The 17,152-nt window shown below is 38.7% G+C and overlaps 1 protein-coding gene across 1 annotated transcript in view; it reads right to left on the reverse strand.

Moving 5' to 3' along the window:
* LOC127461026 (sodium channel protein type 5 subunit alpha-like) overlaps positions 1–14,767 on the reverse strand; it is a 33,421-nt gene extending 18,654 nt beyond the window's left edge. The window contains exons 1-12 of the mRNA XM_051768248.1: positions 14,513–14,767; positions 13,373–13,491; positions 11,695–11,802; positions 9,999–10,127; positions 9,123–9,214; positions 7,861–8,064; positions 5,260–5,317; positions 4,442–4,583; positions 3,766–3,963; positions 2,502–2,684; positions 1,560–1,958; positions 692–818 (exon numbers count right to left, since the gene is read on the reverse strand). Coding sequence (XP_051624208.1) covers positions 692–818; positions 1,560–1,958; positions 2,502–2,684; positions 3,766–3,963; positions 4,442–4,583; positions 5,260–5,317; positions 7,861–8,064; positions 9,123–9,214; positions 9,999–10,127; positions 11,695–11,802; positions 13,373–13,491; positions 14,513–14,767 — 2,014 coding nt within the window. The remainder of the gene's footprint in view (positions 1–691; positions 819–1,559; positions 1,959–2,501; positions 2,685–3,765; positions 3,964–4,441; positions 4,584–5,259; positions 5,318–7,860; positions 8,065–9,122; positions 9,215–9,998; positions 10,128–11,694; positions 11,803–13,372; positions 13,492–14,512) is intronic.
* Between the last annotated feature and the right edge of the window lie 2,385 nt (positions 14,768–17,152).

Raw genomic sequence — 17,152 nt, forward strand, 5'->3', positions numbered from 1 at the left:
TGTTTTTAAAAAAATTAAGAAAAGAGACCTCCCTGCCACAGGGTACCCCCCTGCTAAATCCCATACTTGTGGTCCAAGAGCTGGTGGTAGAGCTCCTCAACAGGGACAAAACAGAACAAAACAAAACACCATCCTGATCAACTTGAACTGAAATTTTTCGGGAAGATCTGCAACAAAACCATCGGTCATCAAAATTACTGTCATTGATTAACCCCCTCCACAAAAAAAAAAAAAATCACATGGAAAGGTAAGTTAAAGGAATAAAAAAAATTGTGAGGTGAGACATTAGAAATTTGGGAATTGCCACAACTAATTTTAATTGCATAATCTTATTAATTTCTGGATTCTGTATGTCTGTGTGTTTGCTAGTGACACAGCAGAAATCACCGGAGGAAAAACTAGTGTCCCAGTCCTGCAGGTCAGATGCTAAACAAAATTCTTACACCTGCTCTCACTCCAACCCCCTTCACAGTCTGTCCTACAAAATGAACTTTTACTATGGGCAAAGGATATGTTCCAGTACATAAAGGCTGTGTGATAATGCACACTTTTTTCTGAAAAGGAGCCAGATTAACAATGAAATTCCTCACCACACGCCTACAGTTCTCTGTTAACCTTTAAGGAATATATTTTTTTCTTTCATGGCGGCATTACTTCAGGATTGAAATAAACGTTTTGAGGAACCACTTACCCTCCAAGACACTGGTAATTATGCTGACTACACTTGCTGCCCTCTGTCTCTGAAGAGCCTCATTAAAGTACTCCACTGACAGATGAGGAGGTAAATGCATCATGCTGCTCTCATCATGCACAGCTGGCTGCTCAAAGAAGTAAACATGATTAGGGAGATACCACAGGAATGAAATGAAGTAGGAGGTGATGATGGGTAACTATGAGAGTTAATAGGAACAATGACACACAGCCAAACAAATGTACCTTTTTACAAGATGTAATAAATGTTGAGAATGAAGGTCCTACTCTTCAGTCATAGAGGTGTAGTAAATGGATCCTGCAAGCGTGTAATGGCAACAGGGCAAGCACAGACCTTGGGAATAAGTGTATGAGGGGAAATAGGCCTAGGAAATATTCAAGAGACTAATGGAATAGGAGAGAGGTGAGGGACAAATGTTAGAAAAGCAACTCTGCCCACTTGGGGAACTTGCAGAAAAAGCTGCTGTGTGATGCTAAATGTGCTACGGAGAAAAAAGAAAAATCAAAGGTATTGCTCAAAGTGACACCCCTGGACAGAGTTTGGGTCAGAAAGACTCTTTGGTGACTTGTAATTTCAGCACTAGGAACCTTTAAAAATGTGTTAATACAATTAATGAATAGCAGAAACATAAACTTTATAACAGGAATGTCAAAGTCTGGTTTTCAGGAACTCATCAGACTATTAAAAACCAGTTTCTACTGACAACCTATAAACTCCTCACATCAACATACTTCAGTTCACATCACTGTTTGACATTGCAATGAAACTCCTAAGACAAGAAACCCCTGCCACTGATCAATAAACAGTAACATGGAGGATATATTTAAAATAATACGTTTTTCCTTACCAGATCTCCCTTTCCCGAGTCTTCCATTACTGGTGGAAGCACTAATCCTTCAGAAGACACTGGATCTTGACTGTGAACCCTGCTGCTTCCTCCTCCCAGCCCCAAAACCACACCATGGTAGTCATCCGTGCTCACCCACTTGCTCTGCACACAGTTCGGGGTAGGGGGGTGAGAGCTGTGGCTCATTTGGCTTTGCCAGCTGGAGCGTCTTCCAATCTGTGTGCCCGACAGGGAATGGCACCGGATTTTGTGTCCCCCAGCACTGTGGGTTTCCTCAGCACCGAAATCCGCCCTGGAATCAGCTTCTGCAGTGGGTATTTGGAAGTTGAACACGCTCCCGTGGCTAAGTCTGCGTCTCCCCTGGTTTGCATTGGGACCATACACCAGGCCAAGGAGAGACTAAAAGCCCAGGAAAAGCAATATAGAGAGAACACCATAACATCACACAGAAAATTTGGGGAAGCAGTAAATGTTTAGAGTTTCATAACATTAACTATCAATCACTGCAACTCTAAAACTCTTATTTGATTTACATTTTCTGGAAAGGATTATATTTAATTTTAAAAGGCAGATAATAAAATCCTATCAGCTATAGCAGCTATTTTTGTGGTAATCTTTATATTTATATTTTAAGCAAGACATTTTAATAGACAATGAGGGTATAAAAGCTAACTTCTAGTAATCATTCACTTTTTTTTGTTTCTCAGTGTTATAGAAAATGTGTTTTAACTATTACAGTTCTTCTTGCATCCTTCACTTATAACATTTCCTTTCCAAATTAATTTTTGCATCTAATTCTGCTTTATCCCAAAAAATTTTTTATTTTAGAGACCTAAGAGTGATCTGTGCTTGTAATGATATTTGGTTTATGCTTTCAAGCAATTAATTTTAGTATTAAAATTGGAAAAACTGTAAGAATCTCAGATTCAGACAATAGATTACCAACTTTCGTTGATTGTCTGTGGACTGTGACTTGGGGAATTCTTCTTCTTCTTCATTATCTTCTATCCCCAAGGACTTATTTCTCTTTTTCCTGTTGTTTCTTTCTTTGATTTCTTTGGCAGACAGAGAAGGGTCTTCCAAGGAGCTAAGTGACAGGATATCAATTCCTTTAATACCCAATGACTGAAATTAAAACAAAAACATGGATGATATTTTTGCTGGGTTCTTTGAATAAAAGCAGAAAGAAAACACTTCTGTGCTCATTATTATTATTTCCTGTTAACAATTTGTGTTTCACAAAGCTCATTAAAAATCTTCCAATATATGATAAGACTAAAAGAAAGAGCAGATAATTCCCCCAACATATGGAGCACTGAACAATTTGCTGTTTGCAGTATGTTACATGATTGCATGTACTGGGCCTGCCAGAGGCAAAGTAATCACATTATAGCTCCTACTCCACCATATGGCAGATTTGCTTACAATAAAAATACTCAGTTTGAAAACAATGTTGTGGAATATACCCTTTCCACAAAAGAAATGCTCAAACAGTATTAAAATTCCATCTTTTCACTGGGGATCCTTCAGACTGTATTCACCCCGTGGCTGACTTTTCTTCCCATCCTGAATTTAGGACAATATTTTCAAAACATGGGACTATCTTGTTCCAGAAGCTTCTAAGCAGTTTAAGTTACCAAGAGACTTTTCATTCAATTACAATAGGTTTTGGCTTAGATGTTAATGCAGTTGATTGGCAGAATTACTGTATAATTCTTTGCTCAGTCACCCACAATGGTGAAATAGAAGAAAAAAAAAAATTAAAACCAACTGCATTTTCTTTTGGAAGCTGCTGGTTGATGGAATTTTACATTTTCCAGATTTTAAAACACCGTTTTTCTAAAAGTAGCATCAGGCTTTAATGCTCTTTGTCTACAACAAAAGGCATTGTTTCACAGGAAAAATACACAGCTGAATAAGGAATTGTTCGGTAACTCTAGGATTCACTACTTTCAAAAGTTATCACTTGCTCCTGTTTTCATGAAGGATTACTATATAGAGCTGTACACAGAGAGCACTTTTTCTTATGTCTGGAGGGGGCTCTGAGCATCCTGGTCTAGTGGAAAGTTCCCTCTCCAAGGCAGGGGTTTGAAACAAGATGATCTTTAAGGTCCCTTCCAACCCAAACCACTCTGTGAGTCCACGTTCCTATGTGACCGACAACAGAACACAGAGACTAATGCTCGCGAGAGAATAATTTATATACCTCTTGCTCCTTCTGTAATAATTCCATGGCTTCCCGAAATTTCCTTTCCTTTGCCTCTGTTTCAGCAATGGTGGCCTTGTTCTGGTCTTCATATGCCATTGTTACTACAGCCAGAATCAAGTTGACTAGATAAAATGAGCCCAGAAAGATGACCATCATGAAGAAGACTATATACACCTTCCCAGAAGCTCTGAGGGTCTGTAAGCAACACACCCCAGGGATAAACATTACCATAAAAAGTACCAAATAGGCTTTCAGTGTGTCTCTGAAATTCTTTAGAAGCACTGAGCTTCCTAGACATGTGCTTTAGGCAGCTTAACTGGAATTAGACCTTCCTTGACCCTCCTTCCCCGGCCCTCCTTCCCCCTCTTTCTCCCTTTTCCTATACCCTCACCTACACCCCATGACGACAATCAACGAGGCATTTTTATATTTTTGAAGGACAGAACAAGACCCTTTTAGTATTTTTTTTAAGTCCCTAAGCCAGCAGGGTGATAGAGCTGAGAAACACTTCAGCATCCCTTTTCTGGGAGTCACAGCTTGTGGGAAGGCAGAACAGAAGATGTGGGCTCGATGACTTGCAGATACTGCTTTTATTTGAGGCTTCTTGTCCTCTCTACACATCTTCTGCTTCAACTATTGAAGATCAGTCCTGAACTATGCACAAAGCTGGTACCTGTTGGTACAGACGCTCCCAGTAGTCCTGGGTCATCAGGCGGAATAAGGAAAGAAAAGCCCAACCAAATGTATCAAAGCTGGTGAAACCATAATCAGGATTTGGACCAATTTTACAGCATTTGTAGCCTGGAGGACAGGCCCTAGAAGTAATAATAAAAAATGGAGTTCTTTTAGCCGTGCAGATTTCAAGGAAAACTTCAGTTTATTTATGAATTCTGATTATGATTCAGTTCTGCATTTTCATTAGATTGCAAACTAATTTTCTTCTCCAGGTAGTATTGGCTGGAAGGTGGGATGGAAAAAGCAGCATCCACAACACAGCAACAAACAAAGAAGACAGACTGGAGTTAGATCACCATTCCAGGACAGATCCCTCATAACCACTCCTCATCCCCTACCCTTCACTGCAAAGTAGTCACATCTCCCTCCTTGCCCAAAACTGCCCTCCAAAATTCATGTTTTGTTTTTCCAGTTTAACACTCATGAGCCTTCACAGAGAAGAGAGTGCCTGTCCTGTGCCATACCCCAGATCTTTCACATTTTCAGTTCTCTCATACATCCATTGGGAAGGGAAAGACAACACTCCTGGAAAGTCTAAACAGAATTTAGACCTGAATAAGCCAACTGCAGGTTCATACTTCCTTTCCTACAAGTATTACGTTATCTGACTGTTTACTATACTTTGTTTTCTGTGTTCCTGTTTCTGCATTCAGGGAAAGCTTGGAATTTCTCCTTTGGTCACACATGACTGAGTAAACATAGAAGTACTGAGGCAGAGAAAACTTCCAAAGAATAAATATTCTTAAGTGCACTTACCCAGCACCAGAACCACACAGCAAAATATCTAATGTGCCATTTTTCTTAGCAAAATCATCTAGAAGAAAAAAAAGAAAAAAATTTAAATGCAAAGCACTTTCTAGGCTGAATCCTCCATCATTGAATACGTGGTGATGAGTAACCAGTGACCTGTAAATGTGTGTGCACACACATAGAGGTTTCCCATGCTCACATTAACTGCACCAGATTGCAGGATGTCCTGGCCTCATTTATAAACATTCATATGGTTATGTACAAATTTCAGACTGAATGCAGTCCTTAAATAGAGAATTTGAAAACACGTTATCACTTTGGCTACATCTCCTTAAAGGAAGTGGAGAATTGGAGGTATAGGTTCAAACACAGTCATAGAATCTTAGAGTGGTTTGGGTTGGAAGGGACCATAAAGCTTATCTTGTTCCAACCTCCCTACCATGGTCAGGGAGACCTTCTACCAGACCAGGTTGCTCCAAGCCCCATCCAACTTGGCCTTAAACATTTCCAGGGATGGGACCTCCACAGTTCTCTGGGCAACGTGTTCCAGTGCCTCATCACTCTTCCTAACACCTAATTTAAATGTTAAACCAATCCATGGTTTGGTAACCATTAACACAAACTCTGGCACAGTTCTGGCCCACAGTATTTAGTCTTCTCCAGTACAAACATCACTTGGAGTAGCACAGACCACTTCTGTTCCCAATGAGCAATAAAAAACAAAGCCCTGTTTTGAGGAGAAACAAAAAGTATTTGGCTGTGTGGATATCCACCACTGCTGAGCCAAATAGCATCTCCTAACCCTGCTTCACTGAGAAATTAAGATTTCCCCATTAGGATGCTGGAGCTGTGCCATTTGAACTCTTACCCTATTTCTCTTAACATTAGTTACTCTGGTGCCTGAGCTATCCGCAGACTCAAAGTAAAAGCTTTAGTGCTAATAGCTAATTATCTCCATTAAGATGTGGGTTTCTTATCCCAGATATAAAGGAGCTCTCATGTATTCCTGGTGCTTCTCAAACCTCAGCTGTGCTCATCAGGTAAGTCAATGTGATTCAGAGCCAACAGGAACCATTAGTATCAGCTGAACTCTACTATGTAAATACTCTACAAAGGAATGAGTCACTGTCTAGGATACTTTCCACCCAAATTTTGCTCAGCTATGCTCCTGGCAACTGATAGAAAGGCTTTTTAAGAAGTCAGTGATTGAACTTCAGGGAATCATAACAGCATGTAATTCTCCATGTGGAGATGGGAACTTCCCTCAAAATTAGGACTAAAGCAGCCCATAAATATATATATATAAAATTTTATAGAAAACTGGGTTTATAGTGCTGTACATCCTAAATCATCTACCTTGCATTAAACCTGTCTGAGCCCTCCTATTCCTTTTGTTTCATATTCCTTTTGGCATAGAATTTGAGCAAGACAAAACTTGTGAAGCAACGTGGATTTTTAATTTCTCGAGCTCAACTTTCTCCAGGCCATTGCCTCTATACAGCTGCAATCATCTGCATTAAATAAATAATAAAATGTAGATACTTTTGCTCTCTGTTTCTTCAGCACGGAAAATCAGCATTATTAGCCAAACTGTCACATCCATGGTCTCTTGTGTGGTGTTCTAGTCACTGCCTGGTTTCTTTTCAAGTTTGCTTTCAATTACGATTTTTACAAAATTCTGTACATGTAAATAACTTTCTTCTTATGTATGGTTTTTTGGTAGGTACAAGAAAAAAGTTTTTCCTCAAAAGTCTTGTCTACAAACACTTTCTTCCTCTGGACTATGAAGTTATTGAAGAAACCCTGTCTGAACAAAACTCCCACACAACAAACAGCAATCCTGGGTGGCTTCTCATGTATTTCAACAGTTCCCCTGGGAGAATTCTCGTCTCCCCGTGTATCTGCTGCTATGTCTGAACTCGCTTGGGGAGATTTTCTTCAGTGATGAAGCTTTCTTCATATTTCTGGCACAGACATTCATCATTTTGAGTCTATTTTTTTCACATATATTGAGGCTTCTCCTTTAGCACAAGGCTCTTCCTTTCTGAATTGCCTCTTACAGTTGTTCCTCTTGAGAATGCTTTGATGTATTTTCAGATCTCTGCTCTGCAGTTCCATCACCAGCCTCAGTCAAGGTGTAACCATGGGTGATGTATATGGTATATATCTTGTATAAGACACAAAATAAGATACATATGATGTCAAGAAGAAAGTAATTTGACTTGTTAACAAATTCCTCTGTTTCAGGCTGAAGAGTTAATCTCACTGGGCAGGAAAATGAAGACGGACTCTTCAGCATGTAGTAAAAGGTGAACTTTAGGGAATTACAACAGAGAATGAGCTAATGAGTGTTTCAGTTATTGTTATATATTCAGGGAAACAGAGCTGGATGTTACTGGAAAATTTGGGAGTGCTTTTTCCTATAATGAAGGGAAGGAGAGCATTCCTGGATGCCTGCAAGCTGCTCTGGCAATAAAAAGCCAGATTACCAGATAGTTACCCATCAAAATATCAACCAAAACACCAACATAATTCTCAGCAGTGGTTATGCATGCATGCATAGTTGTCTATATCATCATCTAAAAAAGAACCAAGGAGAAAAATTACCTGAATCATTAAGAAACATTTCATAGGTTTCCCATGTTTTGTTACCACACTCTGTAGTGTTCTTGATACACTTTTGTCTGAGATTTCCCTTGAAAAGCTGGAGGCCAATGAGGGCAAAGACACTCAGGCAGAAAACAGTCAGGATCATCACATTAGCAAGTTTCTTAACAGACTGGATAAGTGCCCCTACAATGATCTTGAGTCCTTAGAAGGCAATATAAAAGGGAAAAACAGGATGAAAAACTCAGATTCAGACATCATACTTGATTACAGTTAAAACAATGTATAAAAACCAAAGTACAAAAATTACAGGATAATATGTGGTAAACATATTTGCAATAGAAGTATAGTTTGGATGAGAGTGACTAACACGAGAAAAATATTTTTTCCTCATTTCATTGACGCTAAAAATTTTCAGAAGACCGCTTAATCCCTACAAAATATTCATGCAAGGATGAGGACACAGAGATAGTCTAGTTTTCCTTATCCATAAAAAGTGATATGCGTAATTCAGTCGCAACACCGGTAGTTTGTGAAGATACTGTGAACTATAATGATTATGACAGAAAGAGAAGACAGGGGTAACTCACTCTTAATTTGTATTTCACTATGAGAAAGAATCCACTGGCTTTATAACTAAGGGAAGTCTGAAAAGGAAGCTGTTTTCCCTGGGATAGAATCACAGAATCATTAAGGTTGGAAAAGACCTCTAAGATTGGGTTCAACCATTAACTTAGCACTGCCACGTTCACCATTAAACCCCGTCCCCAAATGCCACATCCACATGTTTTTTGAACACTTTCAGGGATGATGATTACACCACTTTCCTGAGAAGCCCGTTCCAATGTCTGACTACCTTTTCAGATAATAAATTTTTCCTAATATCCAATCTAAACCTCCCCTGCCACAGACTGATGATGTGAGATGATTAACAGTAAAGTCCCTTCAATCTCCAAAGTTATTTCTGTTGAGGCATAACACACAGACCAGCTGAGACAACATTCTGTAAAACTGACATGGTAAAGTGTTAACGGTATCTTTAAAAGCATAATGAAAATAAACTACATGCAAGATCATTTCTAACACTTGATTTGTCCTGACTGGGACAGATGAACTGAGACACACTTTGTATCCACAAATTCAGTTTTCATGTCTGAAATCCATGAAAGATATAGAGGAAAAAAAAAAAAAGGGGGGGAAAAGCCAACATTTTGAATGAAACAAAGAATGAATTGTAACTAGCAGAAAGTAAGATTTCTTACCTGGGACTACTGAAATGGTTTTTAAAGCTCTCAGAACCCTGAAAGTCCGAAGGACTGACACACTTCCCCAGGTACTAAATGCTCCCACATACCTGTAAAGTCCGGATGTGATATGTCAAGTGGTTGAACAAGGTAAACAGGGCAACTGTAACAACAGTGGTCATTCTTGGATGTCAATCCTTCCAAGTTTCTTTTAAGTTCAAATAAACCTACATATCCAGGATTTGTCTGAAGATTTATACAATAGAAACCCATTTCTTGATTTTTAGTTTTCATCCGAGGTGGCTCTTGGCTTGTTCACAGCAGCTTTTTTGCCAGCATCTTAAATCATCCTTCATTTAATATATAAACAAAGATTTCTCTCAAAAATATTAATTTCAGGCTTAAACACTGGCTGAACTGGTTTCATCTCCCTTCTGTAGCTGCATTTTACCATTATAAAGACTTGCTAATCACCAGGAAATGAAGCTCAAACTATGATTTTTGGAGATAGAGCTCAAATTTAACCCACTGTCCTGATGTCTATACCCATCATTCTAATTGCAAAGTTATACTTTCATTCGTAGGAACAGTACGTCTGTATTTATGCCCAGCTATCACATTTCAGTGGTCTAAACACATCCTCTCATATCCACTGACCAGCTGGCTTATCTTGCTCTCCACCGCTCTATTCCCTTCTTGAAAGACTAAAATTTCATTGTAAAATAGTGAGTGGCAAACAAGGGGGAAAGTCAATGTTCCAGACAGTTTCAGGTGCAATTCAGAGCCACGTGTTGGTTTTTGTACCACAGACAAAGCCTTTTGCACCCCAGCAATGAGAACTTCAAACACAGAGAGCCAAGGCACACAATCCATATTTTATGTGTTCCCACTTACGCCATAACGATAACGCTGAAGTCCAACCAGTTCCAGGGATCTCGAAGGAAAGTGAATTCATTTAGACAGAATCCTCTTGCCAATATTTTTATCAATGATTCAAAAGTGTAAATGCCAGTGAAAGTAAATCTAGGGAAGGGAGAAAAGGAAAAGAGCAATACTAGCACTTAGCACGGAAGAGACACAGTCAGAATATTTAACGCCTAGGCCAGCAAACTGAGCCAATGCTGGAGAGAAGTAACTCAGACTGCTGTTGATTTCAGTGTATTCCATCAGTATCTGGTTCATATGGAGCTGGAGACAGTAGCTGACTGCAACCTGGACATGATTTAACCTGCAAGCTTTTTGGCACTCAACAATTTTTTTTCCAAACTCTTTCGTGTGAGTCTCCGTAATTTCAGAAACACAAAATTCCCAGCTACCAGCTAAAATAAAGATCAAAAATTTGTATCTTCCTCTGGTTTCAAGTGGCCAAGTGAATGTGTGATATGCGGTGTGTTATTTACTTCAGGCACGCAGCATCCCCTTCTGTGCAGAATATTAGAGACACTTAGAGGAATACAGGAGTAGAGGATTTTCAATTTAAGATGGCAATTATTCTTATTAATGGAAAATTATCAGTAAAAGCTCTTCTGGACTTAACTGAGTGCACTTACAATTTCAAGAAGGCAGTGATCTCCCTGCAGGATTCAAAAGGCATTCATTTGCTAGTCAGCAAATGCACTAAGAAATTATATGGATGTAGTGCTTCCCTTTTCATTTGGAAAGTATTCAGAAATTATTCTTGAAATGTTTTTGAATGGTAGTTGATGCCAACAGCAGATTCAACTCTGACGTAACCTTTAATTCTCTCATAGGTAAAGAAGTATCTCAGTATCTTCTGGAGATATGTATATCAATACCATGCAAAGCCTTGTTCCTGCTTGCATGATGATTTACCATTCCCAGTCGTTTCAGTGTCATGTAACATGAGATAGTAAAAAATAATTTTAGACCTCTTTTTAAAACTAAGTCTTTGGGAATCTTTTTCTTTGTGTTAGGTGTTAGAATTTTCAGTGTTCATATTTTAGAAGTTTTTTGACGAAGTGAAAAAGTGAGATCTGAAATATTCTTTTTTCAAAAATTAAAACCGAGGGATAATACATTTTAGGAAGGACTACAGAGGCACATATTTTTTGTGTTTTAACACTGCAAGTGTTGGCAACACTCAAGATAAGAACTTTACTTTCTAACAGAGTCCTGCAAGCCAAGAGCTTCTGACAGAACATTTTATTAGAGCAAAACTCAACATTTCAACATTATTAGAAAGAATTTTGAAAATCAGCAGCTTTCCATGTGCTTCATCAGCATCAGTAACAGTGGGAAATGCATCTTGATAGAGAGAAAATAATTACTGAGTAACTTCAGAAAGTGGCATAACAAACTGGAGCAGTAGAACAGACATGAAGCCAGTTCAACAGTGGAACTTAATTTGCACTTTTTCTCTCCTATAACGCCAAAATTATTGTAGATATTGAGTTTAAAGACAATAATACTCACATAAAATAAAAATACATACATATAAATCCTAACACAAGCAACTTTCCTTTTAATTCTCCCACAAGCTACCTTGAGTGAAGGAGGCAAGACAAGTCTCAATAATTCAATCTAATTATAGAATTAAGAAATGTACATATACATACCCACAGATACTTACTCAACATACTTGAGTAATTTCGATGGAGATGTAGTCTTTGAGGACTCAGTCAGAGCCATGAACACACAATTAGTTAGAATGGTGCACATGATAAACAAAGTGAATAATGTAAGTCACAGGAGTGAAGGCAAAGAATAAGACATTGGTTCAGAAATGTAACTAGATAGTCTATCAGTCTTAGATGTAGTACCTGGGTTTTTCCTTAAAGCAAATGTAAAAACAGCATAGAGGGGTATTTGGGAATTTTGAGTTACTACTGTTGTTATTCATGGACTTCTGTATGCTGCCCTAAGCATTGCAAACCTGGTAAAAGGATCCTCAGCCACTCCAAGAGCGGGAGGAAGGATGCAATTTTAATCTCATTTTATAGCATAGAAGTTAAAAACTTGCCCAAGGTCACATAGGTGGAGCCCAAACCACTTGCCCAAGGTCACATAGGTGGAGCCCAAACCTAACTCTAAACCAGCAAAGCTGTTTTCCTCTGAAGGGACAGCATGAAGTCTGCCAGGATATTCACAGGTGCCTCAGATGACTCTGGATGAACATGTTTAGCCAACTGTTGGGGCTGCCCAGCTGCTCTCTGGGACCTGCTGGCCCAGAGAATGGGAACTTGGGCAGCTTCCTCATGTGTAGATTCCTAAGCTCAAGCACCTGCCTCTGGAGCTGGACCTCATGCCTTGTGTCCTTTTGGAAATCCGGGAGGTAGAAGAGCAAGGGAAAGACATCTGGCTTTTCCATTATCCATCCTCTCCATCCACCCCCCCAAAAAAAAAATAATTCCTGACTTTAGCACTAGACATGGTTAAACTGTCCCAAGGATCTGGACCCACTGGTGTTGAAATGCCAACATCATCCTACTTCTGGGCAGGGAAAGCCTCAGAGGCATCACTCTTCCAAGGATGTCTGTACACTGCTGCAACAACAACTTCAGACCCATTGCAGCTACCTCAGCAGCACAGAGCCAGGAGATTGCTGGAAATCTGAAATCCACACAGCTCCAGGAAACAGCATTTTTGTTCAGGTCTCATTCCCCAGTGCCAAACTGGAGCAATGCACTACTGATTTCCATCCCTTAAATTTGACGTCTGAGGTGAGATCTCTATTACCTTTATATCCTAAAGGCATTCCCTGCAACAGCATCCATGGAAATATTTACTTTTACATGCCACAGGTATACTTTTTGAGTCTTATTTCCCAAAGAAAGTAAGTTTGCATGATTTTTCTTCCTGTGTTTTCCTATGCCTGCCTGTCTCAGCCTTTTCTCTTAAAACTGGCCAATGGCTGATCAGCTTTTGCATATGAGTTGAATTTAATTCCTACATTTGGGTAACCAGTAGATAAGAAGGAGGATAGAGATCTTATTAATCTTCTCGCTGGGAAAGGATCCAGCATGAGATACTTGTTTCTGAGACACCAGGAAATCAATATCAGAGCTCATTCTCAAAACACAAATCTGTAGAAAATCAGGATCATAAGCCCAATATTCACAAAACTATGTGTTTCTAAGTAGCACAAGAGCACCAAAGCATTAATAATATCAGAGGTAATTCATAATTAGAATCAATCTGTAGTGGAGAAAAGGTCAGATTCATTCAATGTTCTAAAATACAAAGGCATAGGATTACTTAGAGTTTTATAATCAAAAAAAAAAGAGTGAAGAAAGCCAATAAAAGGATATGAGTGTACTAAAATTTTAATTGCTGTTCTTCGTATTGGATGGAAGGGACTGAGGATCCACAGGGCACGTGTAGCAGTAAATCTGAAGATTGTTTTCTTTTTGTTTAGCACTATGAAAACCTTTTAAAAAATAAACAAACAATAATTTTTCAGGAAGTTGAACAGAGAACATATTTTTGTGCTATATCCTGTTGTATCAGTCATGAGTAAGAGCTTGAATGCCACTCTAGTCTGTTTGGTTAATTGGAAAGACTCTGTACTACTTTGCTATCCTTTCATCAGAAATTGATGGAAGAGTTAATATCCATTAACTCTCAGGCTGCAAAATATTCCTTAGCATGAACTTCTTTTTTATACCTTGGGATTTGCAAAGACCTGTGCACAGAACTAATCTTGCTTATGATTATTGTCTCGAAATAGAATGAACCTCTCGTTGTGTCAGGATATACAAAGGTGGAAGGAAGAACTGTAGCCTATTTACCATTGTTGACAGTGATCCTCTGGTTTAGACTGTAGAAATCAGTTCAAAGTTTTAACCATTTCTCAAGAAATAAGCAGAATTTCCAATGGATTAGTTCCTATTTCTTTGTTCATTGTTAAAAAATATATTCTCCAATATGTCATGACTAGAACATAGAGTTTGAATAAGTAGTTTTTAAGGATTAATCAGCAATAGTTTGAAAATAATTTTTATATTTAGTTATCATTTATTATACATGTAAATTGAGCATAACCATTGAGATAGAGTGAAACATATTGTTTCAAACTATGGAATTTAAGAAAATGTAAAAAATTATTATAGTTTCTTGTGGATCTGACTCAAAAGCCACTTTCCTTTCTTTATCCATTTTATTCTTTCTGCTTCCATTCTGATTCAAATGTTAATCAATTTCATATTATTGAATTCTTATAATTCAGAATTAAGCTTTCCCTTTAAAGATTGAAGCATGTCACTCAGCTGTGCCAGCTGCATGCATTATTTAAGCTAGAAAGGAATGATAGTTTTTCTAAAGGGGTGTAAGCAAAACTTTTTGATAAATCATTTGCATAAACTTTTCTTTTGCAATAAAATAAATTAAATTAAATTAAATCAAATTAAATTAATTAGTATTAAAATCCAGGCATGTTGGCTGGCTCTAACCTTATGATCTTTGTAGTAGGGGTCAAGATCTTCCAGTGGTTCCCCAATGAGCTCTGGAGGAGGATTTCCATAGAGAGCTGGTAACTTCTGGAAAGCTTTCAGGTCAAGCTGGGGACGTGGTTTCACCTCAGGTTTCTGCTCTATAGTATTTCTTCGACAATTCTTCTTGGCAGCAATTCTCTTTCTGATGGCAGCCAAGGATTCCTGAGTGAACTTGCGGAAGTTGTTGGTACCAGGTAGCAAGAATTCAGCCATTTTTCATTCCTCTCTTCCTGTCACTAATTCTGTCCAAATAACAGAGATAAGTATAAAGTAAATAACTCCAAAACAGGTAAGTTATGGAAATTAAATAGTTGGTTGTCCATGCATGGCTAATAACATCAACTTTCTGAGCCATCAGCTCCTAAAAATAATTTAAAAAAAGATATGATCAATATCTTTTTCAGGGAGAAGTCTGTTCATTTTTTTTTAATTATATGTAGTGATAGAATGTAAGCAGATTTCTAGAAACTTAAGAGTGTATTTAGAGCACTTCATTTGAAATACCTATTATCCTAAATGTTCTTGAGTTGTTGTTCAGGGGAAAAAAAACCAAACAAACAACCCCCACACACACACAAAAAAAATATATTGGTTTCATCAGATATTTGGAAATGAGATAGTAACCCTCATCAACCTGCCAGAACATCAAATATGTGGAAGCTGTTGGCAACAGGAGGACCAAGTATTACATTAATTAGTGCAGATGTAAATACTCAGGTGGAAAGCCCATCCTGGTGGAGTCAGCACAGGAACAAGCAGTGTCCCAGTGTCAGAAGATTTAATCTGTGACCCCTTGAGTCAGTACTGACTGACATGGTGGACAGAAATGCTTGATCTGACAAAGTTTATATTTTATGCCAACTTGTCAGAATAAAAAAAAAAGTGACATTATACTAGAAAAATACTTTGCATTTTTAATGAGAAATTCTGGTCAGGTTTTGAATAGAATCCATTCAGTAAACGCTACCTGAGTCCATACTCTGCAAGGAGATTTCTCTAAAATATTTTCTTTGATTGTGACCTCTGGGAGGACATTGTTGACTCAGTAAAGAGTCACGGAGCTACTGAGCCAGTGCAGCCCCACCTGCAGAATGTGCAGTGATCCCACCCACTCAAGGACTCTCCCTTGGATGGATCACTGCTGAGTCTGCATGGAGAAGGTCACATTAGAGATACACACAGCCAGCTCTTTCCATCCAGAAGCTGCCACCACCACTTCAAGTGTCCTTCAAAGTTAACTCCATAACTAGCACTCAGAGCTTAATCTTGAAAATTTCAAGCTGTCCTCCTGCCAGATAACCTGCTCTTCCACCTTTCCTTTCCAGACACTACACACAACATTCCAGGACAGCACAGTGTGAGTCAAGAGGCTTTGTTATAGTGGAAGCAATTTTACCCCCTGTGTGCTGGCTGTACCTCCCCCTGCCATGGAAAGCCTTTCCATTTCTCCCCAGATACAACATGATTTCAGCTGACCTCACACTGCTGAGCTGCAGGAAACCACTACTGTGAGAACAACAGCTGGAGGCCAGTGACAAACTAACTGTAGTGAAATCGCTTCATTTTTGCGGTCTGCCTGCCTCTCCCATTAGAGCAGCACACAAAATTATGAATATGAAAAATAACCCTTGCTCCCAGCACAAATTAGCGTCATTTCTGGAAGAGAAATATGACATTCAGGGAAGAATACTCATTATTTTACACTTTTCAACATTCAGGTTAACAACCTGGAATCTGTGCATAGTATCAGGGCAAAAATAAAATTGTAGCATCCACTCATAAATTTTCAAGTCTTCATCTGGACAAAGTGGTGTTTCTTTTGTTTCAGAGTAATTTAAATGTTGTGGTATCAGTAATGAGAGCTGTGGATGATGCATGAAAAGATGCAATTTCTGTGCAATGCACGGAGGGAATACAATAATTACTTTGCTCTGCTTTGTGCCAAATCATCCAAACATGCTCATCCCTCCACTTCCATAAAAGTTTACCTGATCTCAAAAGTTCACCATTGAAATTCTGCGTTCATTGCAGATTTCTTTGTGAGTTTCTCTCCCTCCCTTCCATGAAATCGTTTTGCAAATCCCAGAAAAGAAACTTTGATTGTCACACCATTCTCCCTCAAGACTACTAGAAGGCAGAGGAAAATTTAGGAAGACTAGAGGTTGTTGGCTAAAGCCAAGGATGGGGAGGTAGAAGGAAGCGTGAGGGCACGTACAGCCTGCAGGTCCTTGGTGAGAGCTGGAGAGAAGGCAGGGGAATCTCTCCTGGTGGTTTTATAAGTTGCTCCACAGGTGAACAAACGTTAAGGAAAGGAAATCAAGTCCTGAGCTTGCTGCCTCACACGTCAGCAGCAAAATTTCCACTGAGAGCAGCTTCAAGTGATGGAGTGAAAGGCTAAACTACACTTCTCATTTGTGGGGAATTCTGAACTACTCAGCCTAATGCTGAATAAAATCTAATGATTATCAAAAAGGGAGTAATCCAGAAAAAAAATGTTCTTGATTCATTCAAGCATCTTTAAAAATATTCCCAAAATAATTTCTGTTACTCATAGTCTCAGGGAGGATAGCATACAAAGTACAGGTGAGATGCATTTGG

Source organism: Manacus candei, unplaced genomic scaffold (assembly GCF_025592945.1).
Source record: "Manacus candei isolate 608988 ecotype Guabito, Panama unplaced genomic scaffold, ASM2559294v1 h1tg000094l, whole genome shotgun sequence".
Classification (NCBI taxonomy): Eukaryota; Metazoa; Chordata; class Aves; order Passeriformes; family Pipridae; genus Manacus; species Manacus candei.